This window comes from Carcharhinus amblyrhynchos, chromosome 27 (assembly GCF_965287045.1).
Source record: "Carcharhinus amblyrhynchos chromosome 27, sCarAmb.v2.hapA, whole genome shotgun sequence".
NCBI classification, from domain to species: Eukaryota; Metazoa; Chordata; class Chondrichthyes; order Carcharhiniformes; family Carcharhinidae; genus Carcharhinus; species Carcharhinus amblyrhynchos.
Genome location: NC_137350.1, coordinates 37521240 through 37546376, shown reverse-complemented (window position 1 = coordinate 37546376; position 25137 = coordinate 37521240). Strand labels below are relative to the sequence as shown.

The following is a 25137-nucleotide window of genomic DNA, read 5'->3' as shown; positions in this document are numbered from 1 at the left end:
GGAACTTGTTCCATCCAGAGACATATCCAGCATCATTCATTTGAAAGTGCAGGTCGTGGCAAAGAAACAAGTGGAAAAAATGGGAAGTTACTGCAAGAGCTACCAAGGAAGGGTAATGAAGTAAACAAATTTATATAACTCATTAAATGGGGCAAATCATTAAGACACTTCACAGGAATGCTAACAAAGTTTTGTCAAATGAGGCACTATTAGGCCAAACGAAGATGTACGTTTTGAGGAGCAACTTAAAAGGAAGAAACAGGTAGGGGGTGAGATGTTGAGGGAATTCCAGTGCTTACGGCCAATACAACCAACGGTAGAGTAATTAAAATTGAGGATGCACAAGAGGCCAGAACTAGAGGAATGCATACATCCACATGGATCCTGGGATACATCCACGAGTTCTGGGGCTGGACCAGATTACAAAGATAGGTAGAGCAAGACCATGGCTCAACCCAAAAAAAGTAATAGCTAACACGATCCATTGCTTAAACAAAAGCCAATGTCAGTCAACAAGCACAGAGGCCATGGCTGTCAATAGGCAGCAATTTTGGATAACCTCATATCTAGAGTGTAGAGCGTGGGAGATCACGTCTGGAGCACACAAGAAAACTCAAGTCTAGAGATAACTAAGACACAGCTGAAGGTTTCAGCAACAGAAAAGCTATGAGGCAGGGAGAGAGTTAGACAGTGCTACTATGTTAGTGATATGAAATGTTTTGCTTACAGTTAAGTACGTCAGCCGCAGACGGTTGCCAGGTGTAGAGACTGCGTTAGTGGCTAGGGATTAGTTTGTATTTGCTAGACAACGACTCAAGGTAATCAATGCATTTCAAAAGCAAAGCATTTGACAGGCATGGAAACAAAAGTAAAAATGGCATTTATCCGAGCATCACTGTTCAAGCACAAGGTGGAAACAGTACGTGTTGTCGGACCAAAGGGAGGGCCAAAACCATGGAGATATGCCCTAAGCTAAAACCAACTAGAATATCTACGAGAAGTCAGTGAACGGTTATCAGGAATGAGAATAACTGCTGGTTTCAACTTCAACACTGGGGGCCAATAGTCACAGTTCAAATACTATCCAGCTAAATAAATCAGTATGGACTAGTGACCTTTCTGATTTGTACAGTTCAATTCCATACTAGGTATGGCAATGATCAGATTTCCTTCATTGCTGTCCTCTTCCCACAATTTTTAGTTTACAGCTTACAAGAAAGTGTTAAGCACAGCAATTTTAAGAAACTGTCAAGCACACATTTATTTTAATTACTAGGAAACTACTATTTCTTTGAACACTGCCTGTGGATGCCTGCACAATATGTTGAAATAAACAAAGTCAATTATTTTACTGCAATGGTGGGCACTGTTCGTATTTGAGTTCAATGCCAAACCAAAATATCCCGCATTCTGTAGACTAGCCTTATAAACTAGCACATCTCCTGACTCTTCTAACCTTGAATGAAGTATCCTCTATGGGACCAACCTGAGACACATACAGCTATAAAGGTACAAAATTTTCTAGTAATTCTCACCATCCATAGTTAGCAGGCCTCCTGAGGAAGAGCTGATTAGGCAAGATGAACAATGTTTACAATTAAGCTTCTTTGGAAGGTTGCAGGTCCCATTCAGTACTGCAATACACTGCAACATCCTTACAAACTCAATTTAAAATAATTATGTGCCAACAAAAAAACTGCTCTTTGATAATCTTTTGAATATTTTATATGCATTATATTCACATATAATTGGAACAAGCAAAAAACTGCATGTTCATTGTAATCAGTTGCAAAGAAACACCTCTAATCCACCCATTAGAAAGCAATTGTAGAGGCAGCACACCTGGTTGAATATGCACCCAGCTGAAAAAGTTAAGGGGCATTCTTAGACACTAAAATAATCAGAGTTCAACTATCTTAAATCACTAACGACTTCATTAATTGGCTCACTTCAGGAGGTGCTATTTGTGTCAATACTATGCCAATACTACCAGGTATTAAATTTGCAAGGAACTTATACAAATCTTAAAAGGGAAAACAGCTTTCAGAAAGGTTAATATTTGTTTAAAATAAAGTGATCCACACATTTCCAGCCCTCGTTGCTATATTTTATTAAAGTTTAACTTGCAAGAAGCTTGCCATTGTTTTGTGCAATTCTCAACATCATGAGTTTGATCTCAGAGACAACTGAGGAACACTTCATGTTCTAGTTGGAAAGTTCTACTGGGATTCAGCTTCCCAGGCTGCCTTCAGCAGTGCGAAATCACAAACAATATCAAGGAGACAGCAAAGATAGCTGTAAATGCATTCCTTAGAATCAGAAATTAGAAGCAAACGAAGTCATGCATTGTCCATATCAATGGCAACTGATTCTAATGTCATACATTACAACCGTTAATGAAAACCTGGGACAGTGAAGTGGTATTTGAGAATTCATTCAGTTGCCCACACATGCCAAAATCATTGAGATCAAAAAATGCAAAATAGTGCAGATACAGGGAATACAAAAAAATCCAGAAATTGCTGGAAACATGCAGTGGATCCAGAAACATCCATGGAGAGAGAAAGAGCCAACTTTTCAGGTCGTGACCTTTCATCAAATCAGAACATCTATTAGTGACAAGTTGGAGATTAGAGGACAAGATCAGACCACTCTCTGGTTGGGGACTCATGTAGCATGAGGGTGGGAGATGTAGACCAGAGATAGTTTTTATACACACACACACACATATACACACACACACATTGCTTGTTTGAAGTATTGGAGAATGACTACAGAAAGCCGGCCACACCAACCTCAATATGGCACTGGACAGCAGAACGCTGACTTTATTCTGGCTGCAAAAAAATGCTACAAAAATCCAGCTATTTCAAAATTTCACAGCAATCACTCTCTTCCTGTAGTTGCCCCTTCCATCCCAGAACACTCATTTCAAGTAACACATTGCAATATAAGTAATTGGAAGTGATTTACGAACAGGGTTATGTAAATTTATAGAAATCTGCTTATACCAATGTGTTTATTGAATTAAGAGATCATACTTCAACTAATGTGTTGCATGTAACATAATATTAGAAGGTCATATACATGATAGGTCATAGCTGTTGAATGCACAGCCCCACATTTTAAGAGTCGCAAAACCATCTGAAAACAAATACAGAAAATGCTGGCAATACTCAGTATGTCAAGCAACATCTATGGAGATAGAAACTGAATTAGCATTTCAGGTTGATGACCCATCAGGAAAAGTTAGATGCAATAGGTTTAAAGAAAGTGAGGGAGGGAAAAAACAAAAGATCTATGATAGGGTGGAAGGCAGGAGATTAAATGACAAAAGCATTCATGGTGCAATGCCAGGAGTGATGGTAACTGGACAAGAAACAAGATATGCCTAGTGTGTGAATGACACAAATGATTAAACGTTCCCAACAGAAAAGCTTTTTTTTTGAAAAATGGTACAAACTAGCCAAATTTGATAGGTACTTGAAAATGGATCTCAAACGATTCAGGAAAATTTTAAAATTAAGAGAATTCATCCTAAGATTTGACTTGCCCAGTACTAATGACAATTTTGATAATGGGTACCAGAGCTGTGCAGCAAATGTCCATTCAGGAAAATATTGAGTTTTGGAGAAATGAAGGCATTTAATCTCCAAAAACACTTCAGAGGGCGAAAAGAGGACATGAAGTGCCTTTAGCAAATGGGGTCAAGGGGAATCCCACAGCTTTTTGCGCACATATTAGGGACAAGAGGGTAGCAAGAGAAAGAGGACAATGGAGGGAAGCTATGCATGGAACCAGAGTAAGTGGACGAAATCCTTAATGAGTACTTTGTGTCGGTATTCACCGAGGAGGACATGATGGATGTTGAAGTTAGGGAAGCGTGTAAACACTCTAGAAAACATCAATATATCAAAGGAGGAAGCGAGTATCCTCAATTGTATTAAGGTTGACATGTCCCCAGGGCCATATGGGATCTTTCCCAGGTTACTGCAGGAAGAAAGGGGAGAAATAGCTAGGGACTCAACAGATATCTTTGAAGTTTAATCAGTCACAAGTAAGGCTAACTTTAACACTGCAATGAAGTTACTGTGAAATTGCCCTAGTCCCCAAGGTCTAGTGCTTGTTTGGGTCAATGCACCTAACCATCCCATCTTTCAGAGTGTGGGCGGAAACCCACACAGACACAGGGAGAACGTGCAAACTTCACACAGACAGTGACCCAAGCCAGGAATTGAACCGGGTCTTTGGCGCTATGAAGCAGCAGTGTTAACCACTGTGCTACCGTGCCACCCCATCTTCACATCCTGACCACAGGCAAGGTTCCAGAGGACTACAGAATAGCCTAAAAGGTTATTCCCTTGTTTAAGAAAGCAAGCAGGGATAATCCAGGCCAGGGAGCCTGGCATCAGTGGCATGGAAGCTTTTGGAGAAGATAATGAGGGACAGGATATATGTAAATTGAGGAAAATGGACTACAGGCAGCATAGTTTTGTATAGGGTCACTACTCACCAACTTGATTGAGTGTTTTTGAAGAGGTGACAAAGATAAGTAGAGTCAGAGGTTTACAACATGGAAACAGGCCCTTTGGCCCAACTTGTCCATACCGGACTTATCTTTTTTAAACCCCTAAGCTAATCCCAATTGCCCGCATTTGGCCAATATCCCTCTATACCCATTGTACCCATGTAACTAGCTAAATGCTTTAAAGATAAAATTGTATCATTACTACTTCTGGCAGCTTGTTCCAGACACTCTCCACCCTATGAGATTGAAGAGGAAAAGGCTGTACATGTAGTTTATATGGACTTGGTGTTTGACAAGGACACCTATGGCAAATTGGTACAAAAGCTGAAATCACATGAGATTCAGGGTGGCCTCACTAGATGGATACAGAATTGGCTTGGTTATCAAAGTCAGTAGCAGTGGGAGGGTGCTTTCCAGACTGGAAATGTTGTGGTGTTCCGCAGGGGTCAGTGCCAAGTCATCGTTTGTAATATTTATAAATGATTTAGGAGAATGTAGTGGTCTGATTAGCAAGTCTGCAGATGATACAAAGATCGGTGGAATTGCTGATAATGGCCGACACTGTCAGAAGATACAACAGGATATAGATTGGAGATTTGGGCTCAGAAATGGCAGATGGCGTTTAATCTGGACAAATGCGAGGTGATGCATTTTGGAGGGTTAAATTTAGGCGCAAATTATTCTGCAAATGGCAGAACGCTTAGGAACATTAACATATAGAGGGATCAAGGCACGCAAGTCCAGAGTTCCCTAAAAATGGCAACAGGTGGCCAAGGTGATAAGGAGGCATATGGCATACTTGCCTTCATCAGCCAGGGCAATGAGTACAGGAGTTGGGAAATCATGTTGCAGCTATTTAAACCTTGGTTAGGTCATATTTGGCATATTGCGCACATTTCTGGTCATCACACTATCAGGGAGACATGGAAGCTTTGGAGTGAATGCAAAGAAGGTTCACCAGAATGTTGCCTGGTCTCGAGGGTGTTGGCTATCAGAAGAGGAAGAATAAGCTACGATTGTTTTCACTGGAAAGACAGAAGCTGAGAGACCACCTGATGGAGATCAACAAAATTATGAGGGGCATAGACAGGATGGATAGTCAGGGGCTTTTTCCAAGGGTTGAAAGTGTCAATTACAAGGTGAAAGATTTAAGGGAGATCTGCAGGGGAAGTTTATCATGCAGAGTGTGATAGGTGCCTAGAATGCGTTGCCAGAAGGTGGTGGAGGAAGCAGGTGCATTAGCAACATTTAAAAGGCATCAGGATGGGTACATGAATAAGGAGGGAATAGAGGGATACTGACCAAGCAATGGCAGATTTCTTTTTAAAGTTTAATTAAGGCATCATGATCAGCACAGGCTTGGAGGGCCAAAGGGCCTGTCCCTGTGTCATACTTTACCTTGTTTTGTGACATACCATTTTATATTTGAAGCAAGCTTGAGATGCAGCATGTTTCGTTAGGGAGACATTTTTATCTGTATACCAGTCTACTAGTAGTAATTTTAGTCCCATTTGTACCTACTCTTCATTCTACTTCTCCAGATAGAAGCCTTTGCCATAACTGGAGCATTTTTGTTCAATGGCGTCCTATAAAATCAATAGCATATTTACAGCACACTAAGCGATCAGGTTATTCTGACACCCTGATTAGAGTAGAGATCTCACTTAAGGCACAATATCTACTTTATCCGAGCCTAATATCCAGAGCTCAAAATCAAACACTTAATTGGGAAAATCTCCTGTTCAGCACATTTAAAATATCCACCCGAATTATTTGCCTAAAAAACTGTGGAGACAGGATCACTGCCTTCCTGCGTCATGAAGTGATGCACTGGTAGGTACCCATGTACCAAACAATAAAGGTTACAATAAATTTATAGTTTCTTTCATACAGGCAAGAAGGCACAAGATTGAATACATTCAATTGCAGAGCCTATAGCAGCTGCCTTCTTGGAGAGAATAGTTTCCTAGTGATTTACTAGGCCAAGGCACCACCCACTTGAGCTTGGACCCATTCACGCCGTTAAAGATGCCATGCTAAGTCAGCTGACTCGAGATTGGGGAAAAAAGGGAAGGAGCCACAACCTCTGCTGTCAATGGCTACCAGTCAATGCTGGAAGTTAATTCAGGATAGGATCTCTGAGCATGATCTAAGCGCATACTGGAAAGTGACTTAATAGTCTTCCAATGACCAAGAAACAACACAAATAATTTTACAGCACAGAAAATATACAGAAGTTTAAAAATAGCTACCTCGGTAGTTACCCAAATCGTGCAACCAATCTGCATTTTACAAAGATTAAATATCTCCACCTTCAACATACGCCCCCACTCCCCCGCACCCCCCACTCCAGAAATCAGTTTCCTGTTATGAATCCTAGACACAATCTTTTCCAAATGATCATTTTGATAGGTGCCTAAACATGGGCTGGTCACTTGATCAATTATTATAGCCAAAAGCAAATCTGTCCCCAATGTACTTGCATTTCCATAAGCATTATTGCTATGATATTGAATTCCTGATCAATTTCAAAAATTCCAACCCTACCAACTTCTTCTAACTTTCCATTCAACTTTTCCCTCCTTGTCAGATGTGCTCTGCTGGAACTGTTTCTCAAAAATGGCAACTGTTGCTTTGCTCCCAAGGTTCTTCAGGATTGTCAGAACCAACTAACATTTTGTTTAACAATGCAATAGTAGTCAGACTGACTTACCTAGCTTGTTAAAATGACCTGGAACATCATATCACAGAAGATGACAGTTAAATACCAGCAACTGGAGAAATTTTTTTGGAAATGGTTCACTCCTACAATCACTAGCACTGTACATTCCCAGTCCCTCATTGGCCACAACTTCGACTGAGCAGCTGGCTGGAGAAGATTGCCTAATTTTATTCTGGAGAACAATGGATTGTACCTGTCTCCACAAAACATACAAGGCTACATTTCTTTCTTCAGTTCTCCACGCCCGCCCCCCCAACTTTTCCCCAATAGGTGCTATTACTTGCTAGAGTACAGTTGCATAGATGGTTGTGACTCGATGGTATCATGGAGATATCAGAGCTGAACAAGACCCTATCACCAATAGGGTACCAAATTTCCAACAGGATCATGGAATGAGTCAGGAGAACCCTGGTGAAGGGCACAGCTACCACCATCTCAACAGCAGTAATTTAACTTGATAAAAGAATAAAACTTGAGTCCTTCCTTGGTGAAAGAACCAAGCTCCATGCTAAAGAATACAGGAGGAATTGGGACACTTCCCTTTGCAACTTCACTACATCCTCAAGAATGCCACTAACTAGGCAACTATATAATAAATCCTGATTGAAGGCACTGCAACAGACAGGCTAGAATGATTGAAAGATCCAAGCAAATGAAGCAGCAACTCAAATATTCTCCAATTCTAGATTGGTTGTCCAGCAGCATCTTAATATTTCCCTATTGAAATATTTGAACTTAAAATAATACTTTGTGATTATACATTTATCAGACACCAATCTTTCACTTGATTTCTCTTGGCTGGAAAGGGTTTTATGAAGAAAAAATTTGGAGGCAGATGACTAATCTGCACAGACCCACAGAATCCAGGCTTGGCATTACCCAGCAATCCAGGTCTACAAGATTGGTTGGTATGGGAAATAGGAAATTTCACACTAATGGAGTGGAGCTATCTTCTAGAATTTAATGCAGGCACATGATAGAGGGAGCTTTTCCCTAAAAATATTATGCTCTACCTGACCCAGGAACATCTGCTGCAGACAGCAAGCAACAAGATTTGATAGCATCCTACTCCCAATATCTGATACAATCCATTTCTTCCCCATCCCCAAATGAAAAATCAACACTTAACCCAGGTTATCCAGTAGTTCCACCAACCCTTCCCCATCCACTACATACCAACATCTTTCCTCTTCTAGCAGTTGGTCTCTGCAAGGTTTCAATTTTATGCCCCATCTTCCACCCAGCATAACCTACACTGTCAAACGTGCATTTAAAAACTTTTACTCACCTTTTATTCTCTCCTCCCCTCTTGACTCCCAACGTCCAAACACTTTTCATCAACAAAATAATGAACTGATCACCCCAGAAGCTACAGCGTGATGCAACCACCTTAACTTAAATGCATTTTAATAGAAACCACAATACAGGCTCTGCCAGCAAGTAAATGTCCAAAATCAACACCTAGCAGGGAACCTTGGCTATGGCACTGAGGTCAATAGTGCATTTTTCAGTTCTGAACGTGTGTAGCTCAAAAATAATGGATTAAAATATTGTTACTAGTCTTTTGAAATCAAATAGCTTTCTCAACAGAATTTGTGGATACATTTAAGGGTACCCAATTAGGCAAGCACTCATTGTCAAATACCATACATCTGCAAGAATCCAGAAAAAATATTGCCTACAAAGTACAAGGCATGAGATAAATTAATCTCATGAATAATATTAAATGAAAGTCTTAAGCATTATACAAAACTAAATATACTTAACATAAAATTGAAATTTATTAAAATACAGTTCAAGTTTTACTTGACGACAAAGCAATTTTCAAAATAAGCAAACTTGCACATTATTCCAGTAAATGTGCAAATTAAAACATAAATCCAGAATTCACTATTTAAAATATGCTACTCCACATCAATTACCAATAAAATAGAAGATGTGGCAACCTTAGAGGATGCAACAGAAACTCTCTCAAAGTGTGCAAACAAGCAAAAAATATAGCCGCGGATCCCGTTGTGACAAGAAATTGGTATGTTTGGATTCTAGAAATTGAACAGACTCATGGTCAGACATTCCAATAAATGGAAACAGTTTGGATGCACTTGCGCACTTTAATGGGAGTAACAACTGTAGGTAACAGAAACAGCTAATGGGGGATTTAACTAAAGTGTAACGAGTAGCCTACGTAGAGCGTAAAGGAAGGGCCTATAGCAGTTTTTCATTAAGCAGGGGGTAGATTTAAAGCAGTTGACAAAATAACTAGAGATTGAGGAAAATATCACAGAGGTGAGGATCTGGAATTTCCTGCCTTCAAAGATATTAAGAGCCAACCCCCCCCCCCCTCTCAAGAAATACAGCATTAAAACTGCAACAACCTACAAGTCCATCTACAGACCATGAATAGGATTAGGGCGAGTGGCTTTTTCATCCATCATAAGCTCAATGAGCCGACTGGCCTTGTCGCGCTGCAAATGTATTAAGAGGTTATGAAATTGATTATGTTTCAGAAATACTAACGAGAAAATGAATGATCCAAGGTGAAATTCATTTACCCCGCAAAACAAAAAAACACATCATATACAATTTTAATCTTTTTGCAAATATATATTCTACATATAGCACACCACCCACAAATATATCGTGGGCGAAGATACATAGAAGTGATGCCAAACCCTAAATTGTACAGATTAAGGGGTATGTGAAAAAAATGTCTGGTTTAAAAACACAGGAGTGTAAAGCTGTGTTTTAATGGATCAAATTGCTTCCCTCCTCCTCATGCCCAGGCTATGGGGAGGCTGCCCTCAGCCACACGGGGAGGCCGGGCCAAGCCAAGCCGGCAACATGCGCTCAGGCCTCCGCTCCCAGCTTCCCTTCCCGTCAACCTAACTTGCGCAGAACGGAAACCCAGCCCCTTCGGCGCGCTCCCATTGGCTACCGCTGGCTGGCCCTCCGCACAGCCCTGAGCTCCCATTGGCCAAGGCGGCCTGTCACTCAACACAGCACATCCGGCCAGCAGGGTAGGGTGCGTTTTTCGCCCCCCTCCCCCACCCAGAGGGAAAAAGATGGGGGACGGAGGGGTGACTGTGTTGGAATGAAATTCTCTCAATGAAGGCCCCGACTTCCCCTCCCACAGAGCGAGGGGAATAAAAACCCATCTCCATCACCTCACGCGCACCATTTCACGGGGAGGGGCGGGAAAAAACCCCCCGAAGATTTGGATCACATAATCGGCACCCCATCCATTCAAAAAAAAATTATAACCGAATCCAATACTGACCAAATTCTCAACAGCCGCCTGTTCCAGAAACTTCTGCGCTGCCTCCAGCTCATTGCGATCTGAGGGGGAAAAAAAATCAAATTCCTGTTTAAAATAACACGGGGGACGGAGAAAGAGAGACAATTTTTCCCCCTCAGCCGCTTACCTGGAGAGACGGTTTTCTCTAAAATTGTGATAAGCTCCATGTTAACGAATCTCATGTGGGAAACAACGAGGATTTTTCTCAAGCAGAAACGGCCATAAATGGTTCTGGGTCACTCAGATTCTGCTTTTTAATGGATAAACGGTGCGGTTTTATTATTGATATCGGTTTAAACGCGGTTGATTTTATTTGTGTTTTTTTTCCTCTCTCTCTCGCTCGCTCCTCCACAGAGCCAGTGCTTCCCTCACGCCTTCGCCCGGCTCCGCAGCTGCGCAAAAGCCGAGTCCCGCCGGCGGCGGAGCGATATACCGGCCGCGCGCGCCGCTCCCCCCGCCCCGCCCCCGGCAAACCGCCGCCACTCTAACGCGCCTTCCCATTGGCCGACCCAGCCCCGAACGTCACACGCTCAACCGCCGGCGCCGCCCGACGCGTCGTCCGATTGGTCGATCCTCTCCCCCCGCTGCTCGCACCTTCGTGCAAAGCAGCCGCCGATTGGCTGGTCGCGTCAGCCTCCGTCACATGCTCTCTCTCAACCGTCGCCCATCCCATCCATCACCGCCCCTGATTGGTCTAACACTTTAGCCCTGGTGCTAACTAACGCGATTCCCGATTGGCGGATAGCGCCAGCTTATTGCGCATGCGGCTCACACGCCCCTCACCAACCGCCGATCCTGTGTAAGGTGATCCTGGATTGGTCCATCACGCCAGCCCGACCGGTATCTAACACCCTCTTTGATTGGTCAATCGCGCCAGCCAGTCACCCAGGCTGTCACATCGCCTCACAGGCCGTCGCTGCTTTGTAACGCGGCCCCTGATTGGCTGAGACGGTACGACCTCTGTTCTCGACCGAATTTCGAATTGGGAAATGTCACCCCGGCCAGCCTTTAGTTTCTATTGGGAGAAGGAGGTGAATATTTACCCCTTCCCTCCGAATGAGCTTCGTCTTTTTTCATCGACCACCCCAACCCTCTGAGGGGTTTGGCGCCGGAGATTTTTCCTCCGCGAATCAGATCGTGGCTTTCATTCAGACCCGCTGCTGGAACCGAAATCTCCCTTCATCTAAAGTGTTCTCTGAGAGCGGAGTAAACTAAATCCCGCGAAAACTGTGTTTTATTCCCTCTAGCTTGCGCCCGAGGGCTTTTAGGAACGGTGCGGTTGGCGAAGTTAAAACTTGAAGGGAACTATTTTCCGGCGGTGGAGGGAGAGGCGGCTGGCGGTGAGTGCGGCGGTTCCGGTTTGTATTTCCCGCCGTTTCCAGGGCGGGAGGTAGATGGAGCTAAACCCTGTAACATGGACATCTCAAAACCCTGTAACATGGACATCTCAAAACCCTGTAACATGGACATCTCAAAACCCTGTAACATGGACATCTCAAAACCCTGTAACATGGACATCTCAAAACCCTGTAACATGGACATCTCATAAACCCTGTAACATGGACATCTCAAAACCCTGTAACATGGGCATCTCAAAACCCTGTAACATGGACATCTCAAAACCCTGTAACATGGACATCTCAAAACCCTGTAACATGGACATCTCAAAACCCTGTAACATGGACATCTCAAAACCCTGTAACATGGACATCTCAAAACCCTGTAACATGGACATCTCAAAACCCTGTAACATGGACATCTCAAAACCCTGTAACATGGACATCTCAAAACCCTGTAACATGGACATCTCATAAACCCTGTAACATGGACATCTCAAAACCCTGTAACATGGACATCTCAAAACCCTGTAACATGGACATCTCAAAACCCTGTAACATGGACATCTCATAAACCCTGTAACATGGACATCTCAAAACCCTGTAAAAGGAACATCTCAAAACCCTGTAACATGGACATCTCAAAACCCTGTAACATGGACATCTCAAAACCCTGTAACATGGACATCTCAAAACCCTGTAACATGGACATCTCAAAACCCTGTAACATGGACATCTCAAAACCCTGTAACATGGACATCTCATAACCCTCTAACATGGACATCTCAAAACCCTCTAACATGGACATCTCAAAATCCTCTAACATGGACATCTCAAAACCCTCTAACATGGACATCTCAAAACCCTCTAACATGGACATCTCAAAACCCTCAACCGTGGACATCTCAAGCCCCCCCCCCCCCCCCCCTCCCCAAACCGTGGGCATCTCAAAATCAGCTCAACATCGCCATGTGCCTGCCTAGAGTCATCAGTGATTGCAAACACCTCCTTTCCATTAACATTCTGCCCCCTTCTCCCTTGTGATTCCTGTCCCAGTCCCATATTGGTGAACCCAAAGAGAAAATGCTAGAAAATCTCAGCAAATATGGCAGCATCTGTAAGGAGAGAAATGAGCTGATGTTTTGAGTCCAGATGACCTTTTGTCAAAGCAGTATGTTCCAAAGTCACTCATATTGGTGACTTTGGAATTCTCTGCTTCAGAGGGTTTTTGATGCTGCATTTGTGAATACATTAAAGGCTGGGAAGGACAGATTTTTGGTGTCTCAGGGTATCAAGAAATATGGGGAGCAGATGGGAGAGTGGTTGTAGCCCGTGATCAGCCATCATTGATTTGATTTATTATTGTGACATGTATTGGGAAACAGTGAAAAGTATTGTTTTTTGTGCACTATGCGGACAAAACATCGTTCATCAGGGAGAGTGCAGGATGTAGTGTTGCAGTCATAAGATGTAGAGAAAGAGCAACTTAATGCAAGGTAGGACCATTCAAAAGTGGTGGCAGCAGGAAAGAAGCTATTCTTGAGTCAGTTGGCACATGTCCTGAAACTTTTGTATCTTTTTCCCAACGGCATGGGGTCCTTAATTCTGCTGGCAGCAGGAAGTGTAGACAGAGTCAGTGGATGGGAGGCTGCTTTGAGTGATAAACTGGGCTTTATTCATGACAGATTGTAGTATTGAATGGTGAAGCATGTTTGATGGGCTAAATGGTCCATTATTTTCTTCATGTGACTTTTAACTAAAGTGTATAACATTTAAGCGGAGTCTAGGTAAGAGTGAATAGGAAGGTCCTATTTTCTTTGAGGGGAAGGAACTGGTGAAGAAGAGCATAAATAAGAGGAGGTTTAGAGGGGATTCAAGGTGAAATTTATTCATGTAGAAGTCACCTGTCGTTCTATGCAAAAGCAGTGGAAACAGATTCAATCATAATTTAAAAAAACAGGAATTGGATAAATACTTGAATTAGAAAAAATGTAATAAGTTTATTTGGATGGAATCCTTACAGTGCAAAAAGAGGCCATTTTGGCCTATTGAGTCTGCATAAACTCTCCAAAAGAGCATCCCACCCAGACCCTCCCCTGCACCCCATGTCTGTAACCCTGTATATTCACAATGGCCAATCCAGCTAGCCTGCAAATCTTTTGACATTAGAGGGGTAATTTAACATGGCCAATCTACCTAACCTGCACATCTTTGGACTGTGGGAGGAAACCAGAGGACCCAGAGGAAACCCACCCAGACACTGAGAACGTGCAAACTCCACACAAGCAGTCACCCTAGGCTGGAACCCTGGGTCCCTGGTGCTGTCAGGTAGCAGTGCTAACTGCTGTGCCTTTGTGCTTTTTTCCGTCAAACAACAGGCACATACATAAGAGGGGGCCATGTGGCATGGTGGTAGCACCCCTACCTCTGGGCTCTGGGTTTGAATCCATGAAGCCACGGAAGGAGTGTTCGTAACACGGTTCAACAGGCTGGTAATCAGCTCGGGAATCCTTCCACCATTTGCCCCACTAATCCGTTGTGTGTGTTGTCTGTGTTTATAACAGGCATAGAGGGGTGAATGACCTTCCTGTGTCATATCGTTTTATGATTCTAGTTGTTAACACAAGTTACTCCTGTTCGTATGTTCTAAGTTTGTGTATACGTATGCTGCTAACCTCCTTAGGAGTACATTAGAAGCCAATGTATTTGAATCACAAGAAAGCCAGACAGATTTCCCCTTTCCCCGAAAGAATGAGTAAAGTTTGGGCCTTGAGAAACTCAGTGGATTTCACGGCCATTTTCTCCCATCCAGGCAGTTTCCAGGTTAGGTTCCGTTCACAACATGCTATGGAAAGACAGGCAATTGACGAGATCCGAGACTCATGATAGAACAATTGTGCTGTAAATGTGTTGAAGATGTCAATGATATCTGATTTGACAATCTTTTTTAAACAATAAGCTGAATGGAATACCATTTTTCCAGGGTAAGCATCATAGAAAATGATCAGGAATATTGACAATGCTGGATCGGAGAAGCTTTTTATTTTACTTTTAGTGTAATGCTGCCATCAATTCAAAAGTTAACATTTTTACAAGTCCTTTAATGTTATAGAGTCCCAAGGTGCTTCACAGGATCATAATCAAACATGTGAAGGAGATATTAACACAGATAATTAAAACATTGGTCCATGAGATTTTACCAATACATGTGACAATACTAAATCAAATCAATCATGATTGGTCCATAGATTTTAAGAAGATTGTTAATAAAGAACAAAGAAAATTATAGCATTGGGACAGACCCTTCGCCCCTCCGAGCCTGCACCGCCCGACTGAACTACAACCCCCTTCCGGGGACCATATCCCTCTATTCCCATCCTAATCATGTACTTGTCAAGACACCCCTTAAAAGTGACTGGGCAGATGTGAGGAGGGAATTCTATAGCTGGACATCTGAAGGTACAGCTGAGAGTGCAGGGTCAAATGGAATGGAGGGTGCACAAGAGGCTAGAGTTGAAGGGTTGGAGAGATAGGGAAGGACAAGATAATGGAGAGAATTCAATATCAGGATGAGAATTTTAATGTTAAAGCATTGATGGGCCAGGAGCCAGTGAGCATTGTGCTCATATTAGTACCATGACTATTAATAATCATGGTACTAATGACTGGGAGGATGGTGAACATTAGGATTATATTCATTGGCATTTAAAAGAGTGAAAAAGGATTTCATAGAAACTTATATAATTGCATCAGGATTAGACAAGAGTGGATTCAGAAAGAATATTCCCAATGGTGGGGAGTCCAGGACTAGGGGGTCATAGTTTGAGGATAAGGTAAACCTTTTAAGACTGAGGTGAGGAGAAATTTCTTCACCCAGAGGGTGGTGAATGTTGGAATTCACTACCACAGAAAGTAGTTGAGGCCAAAACATTGTGATTTCAAGAATAAATTAGATATAGCTCTTGGAGCTATAGGCATCAAGGGATATGGGGGGAAAGATGGGATTAGGGGACTGAATTTGATAATCAGCTGTGACCATAACATATGGCAGAACAGGCTTGAAGGGCCTCCTGCTTCTAGTTTCTATGGCATGATGTATATTAGGATACAGGCAGAGCTTTAAATTAACCCAAATTATGGAGATGGGAAGCTAGTAAGGAGTATGTAAGAACTAGTTGAGGCTAGTCACATGATGAGATCGCAGGAATGGCTGTGTTTCCGTGAGCACTGGCACTATTTATTTTTTATCCTTTCATTTATCCTGCTGCATAGCCTATAATAATATGCTTAACAGGGTGGCACGATAGCATAATGGTTAGCAATGCTGCTTCACAGTGCCAGGGACTCGGGTTCGATCCCCTGCTTGGGTCTGTCGTGGAGTTTGCACATTCTCCCTGTGTATGGGTTTCCTCCGAGTGCTCCGGTTTCTTCCCACAGTCTGAAAGACGTTCTGGTTAGGTGCATTGACCCAGACAGGCTCCGGAGTGTTGGAACTAGGGGAATTTCACAGTAACTTAATTGCAATGTTAATGTAAACTTTACTTGTGACTAATAATAAATCAACTTAAATTACCTAACCCTGGAGTGAAAACTCTGTACTATGTCCCTAGAAGATTTCTGGTTAAGTATCGGTGACAAAATATCAGTCAAGAAAATTGTTGATAAAAGAAGCAGTTGGAATCGAGTGGGATGGGCCCAGATCCTCAACATGGCCACCTGGTTATTGAGTAGGCTCTTGATCCGATGCTGTCGAAGGCATTCCAGATGATAACTACTGATATTATTAAAGTTATTGACCAATTCAGCTTTTTGGCACAGAATATCTGTGCTCACACTGCTGAACTGCAGAGTACCGATAAGAGGCTAAATGAAGCAGAGGAACGAATCCTTGAGAATGAAACTTCCTCAGTTATGGCCCGCTTACAATCCTTGGAAAATCAGCTACATGGTATGTCAGATACCTGACTGACCCAGAGAACCAGGCTGGAGCAAGAGTATCTTTGTGATTGATTTTTCTGAAGGAGCTGAGGGTACGTTCTCTGTTAATTCTTTTAAGAGTTGGCTGCCAAGTTTTCTTAATCTCGATGCACAAGATGGGCATATTAAAGCTGAAGGGGCATGTCATATTCTGTCTTTGAGGCCTGGGGACAATCAAGGAATGGCGGAGCAATCAAATAATCCTATTATGCATTTTCATAGCTTCTGAGATCTATAGCCTACAATGCAGTAAGAGACCTCTGGTCCATTGAGTTGGCACCAACTCTCTGAAACAGTATCCCAATAAGACTCTCACTCCCCTCTGCCCTATCCCCATAACCCTGCACGTTTACCATGGCTGATCCACCTCACCTATACATCTTTGGACTCTGGGAGGAAATCCATACAGACAAAGGGAGAATTTGCATACTCTACGTAGACAGTCACCCAAGGCCAGCGTAGAACCTGGGTCCTTGGCACTGTGAAGCTTTTGATATGGTGGAATGGAGTTATTTATTCTGTATGTTGAAAAGTTTGAGTTTGGAGGGTCTTTGTGAAGTAGGTTTCTATGATTCTAAAAGACAGAGATGGAGGGGTGGAAAGATCGCAGAGGCTTGTAGGTCAGCAGGAAGTTACAGAGATATGCAAGTGATTTGATAACGAGGATGAGAATTTTAGGAAGGGTGGCATGGTAGCACAGTGGTTAGCACTGCTGCTTCACAGCTCCAGGGTCCTGGGTTCGATTCCCGGCTCGGGTCACTGTCTGTGTGGAGTTTGCACATTCTCCTTATGTCTGCGTGGGTTTCCTCCAGGTACTCCGGTTTCGTCCCACAGTCCAGAGATGTGCGGGTTAGGCTGATTGGATGTGCTAAGAAATTGCCTCTTAGTGTCTAGGGATGCGTAGGTTAGAGGGATTAGTGGGTATAATATGTAGGGATATGGGGGTAGGGCCTGGGTGGGATTGTGTTCGGTGCAGACTCGATGGGCCAAGGGCCTCTTTCTGCACTGTAGTTTTCTATGATAGATACAAGTAGTCTTTCAGAGACCACTGGTAGCAGTCCTTACTAACAGTTATAGATCCGATAATTTTAACCTTCAGAGGAAGACAAGGCAGGGATGTCCCTTATCCCTTTACTGTTTGCAGCAACTATTGACTCTAGCAGAGGCAATTAGACTTAACCCCCAGCTGTTGGGTTACTTAGTGGAAATAAGCAACAGAATTAGATTTTATGTGGATGATCTGTTGCTATTTGTATCCAAGCTGGACATCTCAATTTCTTGTTAATATTGAAGTGGTGCCATCTGCCCCCATTGTTGGAGGCGGTTCCTCATTACCGTTATCCAGGCTAGGTAGGATAGCCTTCTTAACATGAATGTGTTGTTTAGGTTGATCGATCTGTTACAAATGCTACCTATCTTGCTATCTGCAAGATCCAAAAGGAAACTAATGGGATGCCCCAGTTTGTTTAAATGGAGTAAGAAGAAATCTTGCTTAAAGCTAGCTAAGATTCAGCTTCCCGTCTCTAAAAGAGGGTTAGGGATGCTGAATATAAGCCTGCATCAGCTTCCCACTTCAGATTTGGACAAGTATGGTAATTCATAGAATGAAAGCGTGGAGGGTGGTGCGTGGGCTAGAGAGGAGACCTAACGTAACTTCCACTCTGTCTCCTATTCAGGATAATCTGGATTTCCAGCTAGGACTACAGTTTTGATATCTGGAGAGATTGAGGTCTCTGTAGGTTGGGTGACCTGTTCAATGATGCCTTCCTGTTATCTTTTGAGCATAAATGTCAACAGTTTGATATCCCAGACTACTACTTTGATAGATATTTACAATTCATGGATTTTATCCTTAATAAGACAACTCTTTTTCTTGATGATAAGATTTCCCTGGTGGTAAAAGTCTTGTTGTCTGCGGAGTCTAAGCAATTAATCAACAGATTTTATGATACTTTATGCCCTAGATCTTGAGAATATTTTGTCCAATATATATTGGATGTTTTGCAGTCATGGAGAATATTGATGATGAGACATGGAGTTATATTTGGGAATGTGCCAGTAAAATCTTGGTTTGTAATAGAACAAAGGAGACTCTGCTTAAAATATTATACCAGCTGCATATTACTCCAAACTTAAGATGTAGATTTGATCCTACTGTATCCTTGCTGTGCCAGAGGTGAAAGGTGGCACAGGGGAACTACCTGCATTGCTTCTGGTCCTGTGTTAAAATCAAATCCTACTGGTTTAATATCCTTAAAGAGCTTGAGAAGATTTTCAAAAAGGCTTTGAGTTTGATCCTTTACTCTTATTTCTGAGTCTCTCAGATAATTGATGCAAATTGGAAGGGGCTGTACAATATCCTAACTTTTCAGCACGGAAAAATATCCTTTGCTCATAGCAATAAGACTCCGTAATTCAAAATCAGTATAAACTTATTATGGAATGTATCCTAATGGAATTCCTGACTTATATACGCTGAGGCAAAGCAGATACACTCCAGAAGGTATGGGATTCCTATCTCAAAAATTTGGAATCCACGTTGTCTGACACTTCTACAAAGTTTTCCATAAGTTACGTAGCTCTGTCTCTGTTATCCTGTAAGTGAGGGTGTATACTGCTTTACCACGTACTCATGGCTTTATCCTGGTATCCCCTATTCTTTGCAATTTCCTTTCACCATTTACACAGTGAGAAGTGACGGTGAATAACCTGAATCAGCCATGTTGGTGTTTTCCTGGCTTTTTCTGTATGTAAAAATGATAAAGCTTTACTGTACCAGTTTTTGAGGGTTTGTACCATTATTTGTAAAAATGGGAAAAATCTTCAATAAAAATATATTTTTCAAAACCTGGTTGAGTCAGTGCATACACATGGATGGGGGTTTTGGCTGCAGATAAAGCGAGGGAGGTGGGGTGGAGGTGTGAATAGTTGGTTTTTGGATTGTTGAATACGTGGTGCAAATGCATCTGTCATATTAAAAGTTTACTCCATATAAAGAGGCCACTTAGCCCATCGTGTCTGTGCGGGTTGAGAAAGGAATCTCCCAGCCTAATCTCACTTTCCGCATTTGATCCGTAGTCCTGCAGGCTGCTCCACTTGAAGTGCGTATCCAGATATCTTTTCAATGAGCTGAGGGTTTCTGCCTCTTATACTACCCTTTCAGGCAGTGAGTTCTTCACTCCTACCATGCTCTGATGAAAATGATTTCCTCACTTATCCTCTAAACTTTATATCAATCACTTTAAATCTCTGCTCCTTCGTCATTGATCTCTCTGCTAAGGTAAATAGGCCCTTTTGCATCTAATCTATCCTAGCTCGTCACAATTTTGTACATTTCAATCTCCCGTCAGCCTCCTTGGTTCCAAGGAAAATAACACCAACCTATCCAATCTTTCCTCATAGCTGCGTTTTTCACCAGTGAACGTACTGATCATACCTTCCACGTTCACATCTAGATCATTAATGTTCACTGAAAACAGCAAGGGACCCAGCATTAATCTCTGTGGTACACTGGACACAAGCTTCCGGTCACAAAAACAATCTGACTATCACCCTCTGTGTCCTGCAGCTAAGCCAATTCTGGTGTAATTGCCCTGGATCCAATGAGTTCTTACATGCAGGACCTCATCAAAAGCCTTATTGTCCGTGTAGGCTACATCAACTGCACCCCCTAGTTGTCTCAATGAAACAGTGCTGACTTATCAACTTCTGCTTCCTTCAGGAATCTGTGGACATTAACTCCAAGGTCCCTCAGTTCATCTATACCTCTCAGTATTGTGTAATCTTTTACCTTGTCTGACCTCCTGAAACGAATCACCCTCACATTTGAGGAACTGATCCACTTCAGATCAGCCATGATCTTATTGAATGGCGGGGCAGGCTCAAAGGGCTAGATGGCCTTCTCCTGCTCCTATTTCTTATGTTCTTATGTTGTGGGTGAATTCCATTGCCATCTTTCTGCTCATCTGATCAGCCCGTTGATATCTTCCGGCAGTTGACAGCTACCCACCTCACTGTCAACTATCCATTTGCGTGTTTGCAAATTGCTTGATCATGCCCTACATTTATGTCCAAATTGTTCATATGAAACAAAAAATGAGAAGTCAAGTACTGAGCCCTGTGAAAGCGAACATTACTGTTAATAGTTTTCCAGTTGCAAAAACATCTGTCACCAATTACACTCTTGTTTCTTCCCACTGCTACATTGCCCTGGATCCTCTGGGCTTTTTTATAACAATCTGCCATGTGAAACTGTGTCAAAAGATTTTCCAAAATCCATGTGCATCCTCATCAATTCTCCTTGTTACCTTCTCAAAAAATTCAATCAACTTAGACATGATTTTCCCTTAACAAATCCATACTGATGGTCCTTGATCAATCTGTACTTTTCTAAGTGACCGTTTATGCTACATTTCAAAATTAATTCCAATGGAGATTAGACTGACTGGCCTATAATTATTCAGTTTATCCCTTGCTCCTTTTTTAAACAAAGGTGCAAAGTTCTCAATTCTCCAGTATTCAGGCACCACACCTTTATCCAGTGCAGATTGGAAAATGATGGCCAGACCTTACTGCTGTTTACTCCTTGGCTTCTTTTTACAGCTTGGGTTGCATTTCACCTGGCTCTTGTAAATTATCCACTTTCAAGGATGTTAATTCCATTAATACTTCCCCTTTTCCTATGTTTATCACATCCAATATTTCATACTCCTTAAATACAACATCTGCAATGTCTTTTTTTCTGAAGAAAGATGCAAAGTATTCATTAAGAACCATAGCAGCATCTACATGTAGGTTACCATTTTGGTCTTTCATACTTTCCTTAGTTATCCTCTATTAATGAAACATCTTTGTGTTCACCTGGATTTTCCTTGCCAATGTTCTTTCATGCCCTCTCTTTGCTCTCCTAATTTCCTTGTTGATTTCACCCCTCCACTTTCCATACTTGTCTTGGCTTTCTGTATGCAATAGATCGAGGGCGACTTGAATCACTGAAGAACAATATATATCCAACAAAGTCAGACTAAATTACAATGCGCCTGCTCTATGGGCTCCAACTGTGAGTCGCTCTTCAACCTATGGTACGCACCCTCCTGCCAATTGGCTCAGCTTACTGCCTAACAACCCATAGGGTCCTCACGTGGCCCTCGGAAAACACCCACTCCCCCAAAGGGCCATGCTTCTGCACTAGTACTGAGTTGTCAGTGTCAGACATAAGCTTTCGTTTTCTACCTTGTCTTATACTCTAAGCTCCTGACATCTGGGAGGCTTTAGGTTTGACCTACCCCCCTCCCCCCTTTTTTTTGTGTGAGCATGTTTACTTTGAACTCCTTGAATCTTGCATGCCTCCCACTGCTCTGACACTGATTTACTATCAAGTAGCTGTAGCTAGGACATTTAATTACTAGTTAAAATTTATCACCTTTGGTTTCTTTGTTGCCATTGAACAATCAATGCTAAGATCCTGAATTTAAAAAAAACATAAAATGCTGGAAACACTAAGCAGGTCTGATGGTATCTGTGGCGAGAGAAATAGTTAACATTTCAGATCTATGATCTTTCATTTGATCTGAAATATTGGGTGGGATTTTCCAGCCACTCTCACCCCAATACCAGAAAATCCTGCCCGAGGTCATCGGACCTTTGCATGGTCTGTGACCTGTCTGCCCGCTAAGATTATCGAGGTGGACAGGTTGGGAAAATTCTGTTTTTCTCTCCACAGATGCTGCCAGACCTGCTGAGAATTTGCTTCATTTGCTGTTATTATTCCAGATTTCCAGCACCTGCAGTATTTCGCTTTTTGTACTTTTTTCTTCTTGCCAGTTTGAATTGATTTGATTTGATTTATTGTCGTAACATACAGTGAAAAGTATTGTTTCTTGTACGTTATGCAGAGAAAGCACACCATTCATAGAGAAGGAAAAGAGAGAGTGCAGAATGTAGCGTTACAGTCATAGCTAGGGTGTAGACAAAGATCAACTTAATGCGAGGTAGGTTGATTGAAAAGTCTGATGGCAGCAGGGAAGAAGCTGTTCTTGAGTCAGTTGGTAGACGTCCTCAGACTTTTGTATCTTTTCCCTGACAGAAGAAGGTGGAAGACAGCATGTTTGGGGTGCATGGGGTCCTTAATTATGCTGGCTGCTTTTCCAAGGCAGCAGGAAGTGTAGACAGAGTCAATGTAGGCTGGTTTGTGTGATGGGGACTAGGCTTCATCCATGACCCTTTGTAGTTTTTTGTGATCTTGGAGCAGAGCAGGGCTGAGGACTCAGCCTAGTGGGGCATTGGTGTTGAGGATAATCATGGAAGTATTGTTGCTTATCCTTACTGATTGCAATCTGTGGGTTAGGAATCCAGGTACCAGCTGCAGAGGGAGGAACTGAGTCCCAGGCCACGAAGTTTGGAAATGAATTATTCCTTTGTGAAAGTGTTAACACTTTATTCTGGCATTCTGAAACTTTTCATTTTTTTATGGTTGGATTTCTCCAACTCTTGCTTTACCATGCTGCTGAATTCTGCCTTCAAAAACTATGACTTGTTGCCTCTGACATCTTGCAGTTTTATAAGTCTAAAGCAGGACTTGGACCTTTGCATGGTCCGTGTTCCATCTGCCCACTAAGATTATTACGGCGGACGGTCACGTCACAGCACTGAATGCTGGTAAGTGGATTGCCTTTTTGATTTTATTTATTATTGTCACATGGATTAACATACAGTGAAAAGTACTGTTTCCTGTGCGCTATAGACAAAACTATAGCGCACAGTGCAGAATGTAGTGTTACAGTCATAGCTAGGGTGTACAGAAAGATCAACTTAATGCAAGGTAGGTCTATTCAAAAGTTTGACAGCAGCAGGGAAGAAGCTGTTCTTGAGTCAATTAGTATGTGATCTCAGACTTTTGTATCTCTTCCCGATGGAAGAAGGTGGAAGAGAGAATGTCCAGGGTGCGTGGGGTCCTTAATTATGTTGGCTGCTTAGCCGAGTCAGCGGGAAGTGTAGGCAGAGTCAGTGGATGACAGGCTGGTTTGCATGATGGACTGGGCTACATTCACAGTCTTTTGTAGTTTCTTGCAGTCTTGGGCAGAGCAGGAGCCATACTAGGCTGTGATACAACCAGAAAGAATGCTTTCTATGGTGCATCTGTAGAAGTTGGTGAGTGTTGACATGCCAAATTTCCCTAGTCTTCTGAGAAAGTAGAGGTGTTGGTGGGTTTTCTTAACTATAGTGTCTATAGTAACTGTAGGGGGGACCAGGACAGGTCGTTGGTGATCTGAACACCTAAAACTGAACACACATTCATCCATGGCGAACAATCTGATTCCTGAACCTTCATCAAGAAACTGTATAATCACCCACACTAATGCCCTTCCTCTAAGCTCTACTTAGTTTCTATATCAGGGAATTGTACTTTTAAAATTCAAGTCACCTTTAAGTATATCCATGACTTCATCCTTACTGACCATGAACTCTTACAGCCATCTATCTTCCTCCAATATTGGATACCTGCTCTCAGCATCCAGTGATTGGTGGCTGCTCTTTTACTATTGCTCTTTATCCAGGCCTAACCTTTTCTCAAAAATCTCTTGAAGAACCTCCTCTTCATATATGCTTTCCCCCTACAACTCCCCCAGTCCACTTTCCAACACACCTTACTTGGTGTTCACGTGCTACCTACTCGCATTTAGAATTCTCTTATGTCTCTGTTCTTCATAGAATCATAGAATCCCTGCAGTGCAGAAGGAGGTCTTTCAGCCCATCGTGCCTGCACCAACAACAATTCACCCAGGCCCTATCCCCATAATTCTACTAAGGGTCAATTTAGCATGACCAATGAACTGAACCCGCACATCTTTGCACTGTGGGAAGAAACCGAAGCATGCAGAGGAAACCCATGCAGACACAGGGAGAACGTGAGACCACACACAGATAGTGACCCAAGGCCAGAATTGAACCTAGGTCCCTGGCACTGTGAGGCAGCAGTGCTAACCACTGTACCAGCGTGCCATCCTGTACTTGCTGCATGTTATGAAATTTGTAAATTGTATAATCTGATAAGCCCAGTTAGCCCCTCAGTGATCATTTGTCAGTGAGAATCAGCACTTTATCCAAACCTGGGGCAGCAACAGCTGAGCTCAGATTTATTCTCACCTCATTCCCATACAGTTGCCAACAGTGCTGCTGAATAGCAATCAGGGATATTGAACCCCAGATAAATATCTCTACAATCGCCAGAGGGGCTGCAACCAAATCTAATTCCCATATTGACACCCTGGAGTTCAGG

General features: G+C 42.5%; 1 protein-coding gene across 1 annotated transcript in view; it reads right to left on the bottom strand.

Annotated features, from left to right (window-relative positions):
• kpnb1 (karyopherin (importin) beta 1) overlaps positions 1 to 10964 on the bottom strand; it is a 40662-nt gene extending 29698 nt beyond the window's left edge. The window contains exons 1-2 of the mRNA XM_080213435.1: positions 10673 to 10964; positions 10528 to 10586 (exon numbers count right to left, since the gene is read on the bottom strand). Coding sequence (XP_080069561.1) covers positions 10528 to 10586; positions 10673 to 10727 — 114 coding nt within the window. The 5' untranslated portion in view covers positions 10728 to 10964. The remainder of the gene's footprint in view (positions 1 to 10527; positions 10587 to 10672) is intronic.
• Positions 10965 to 25137: the final 14173 nt, after the last annotated feature.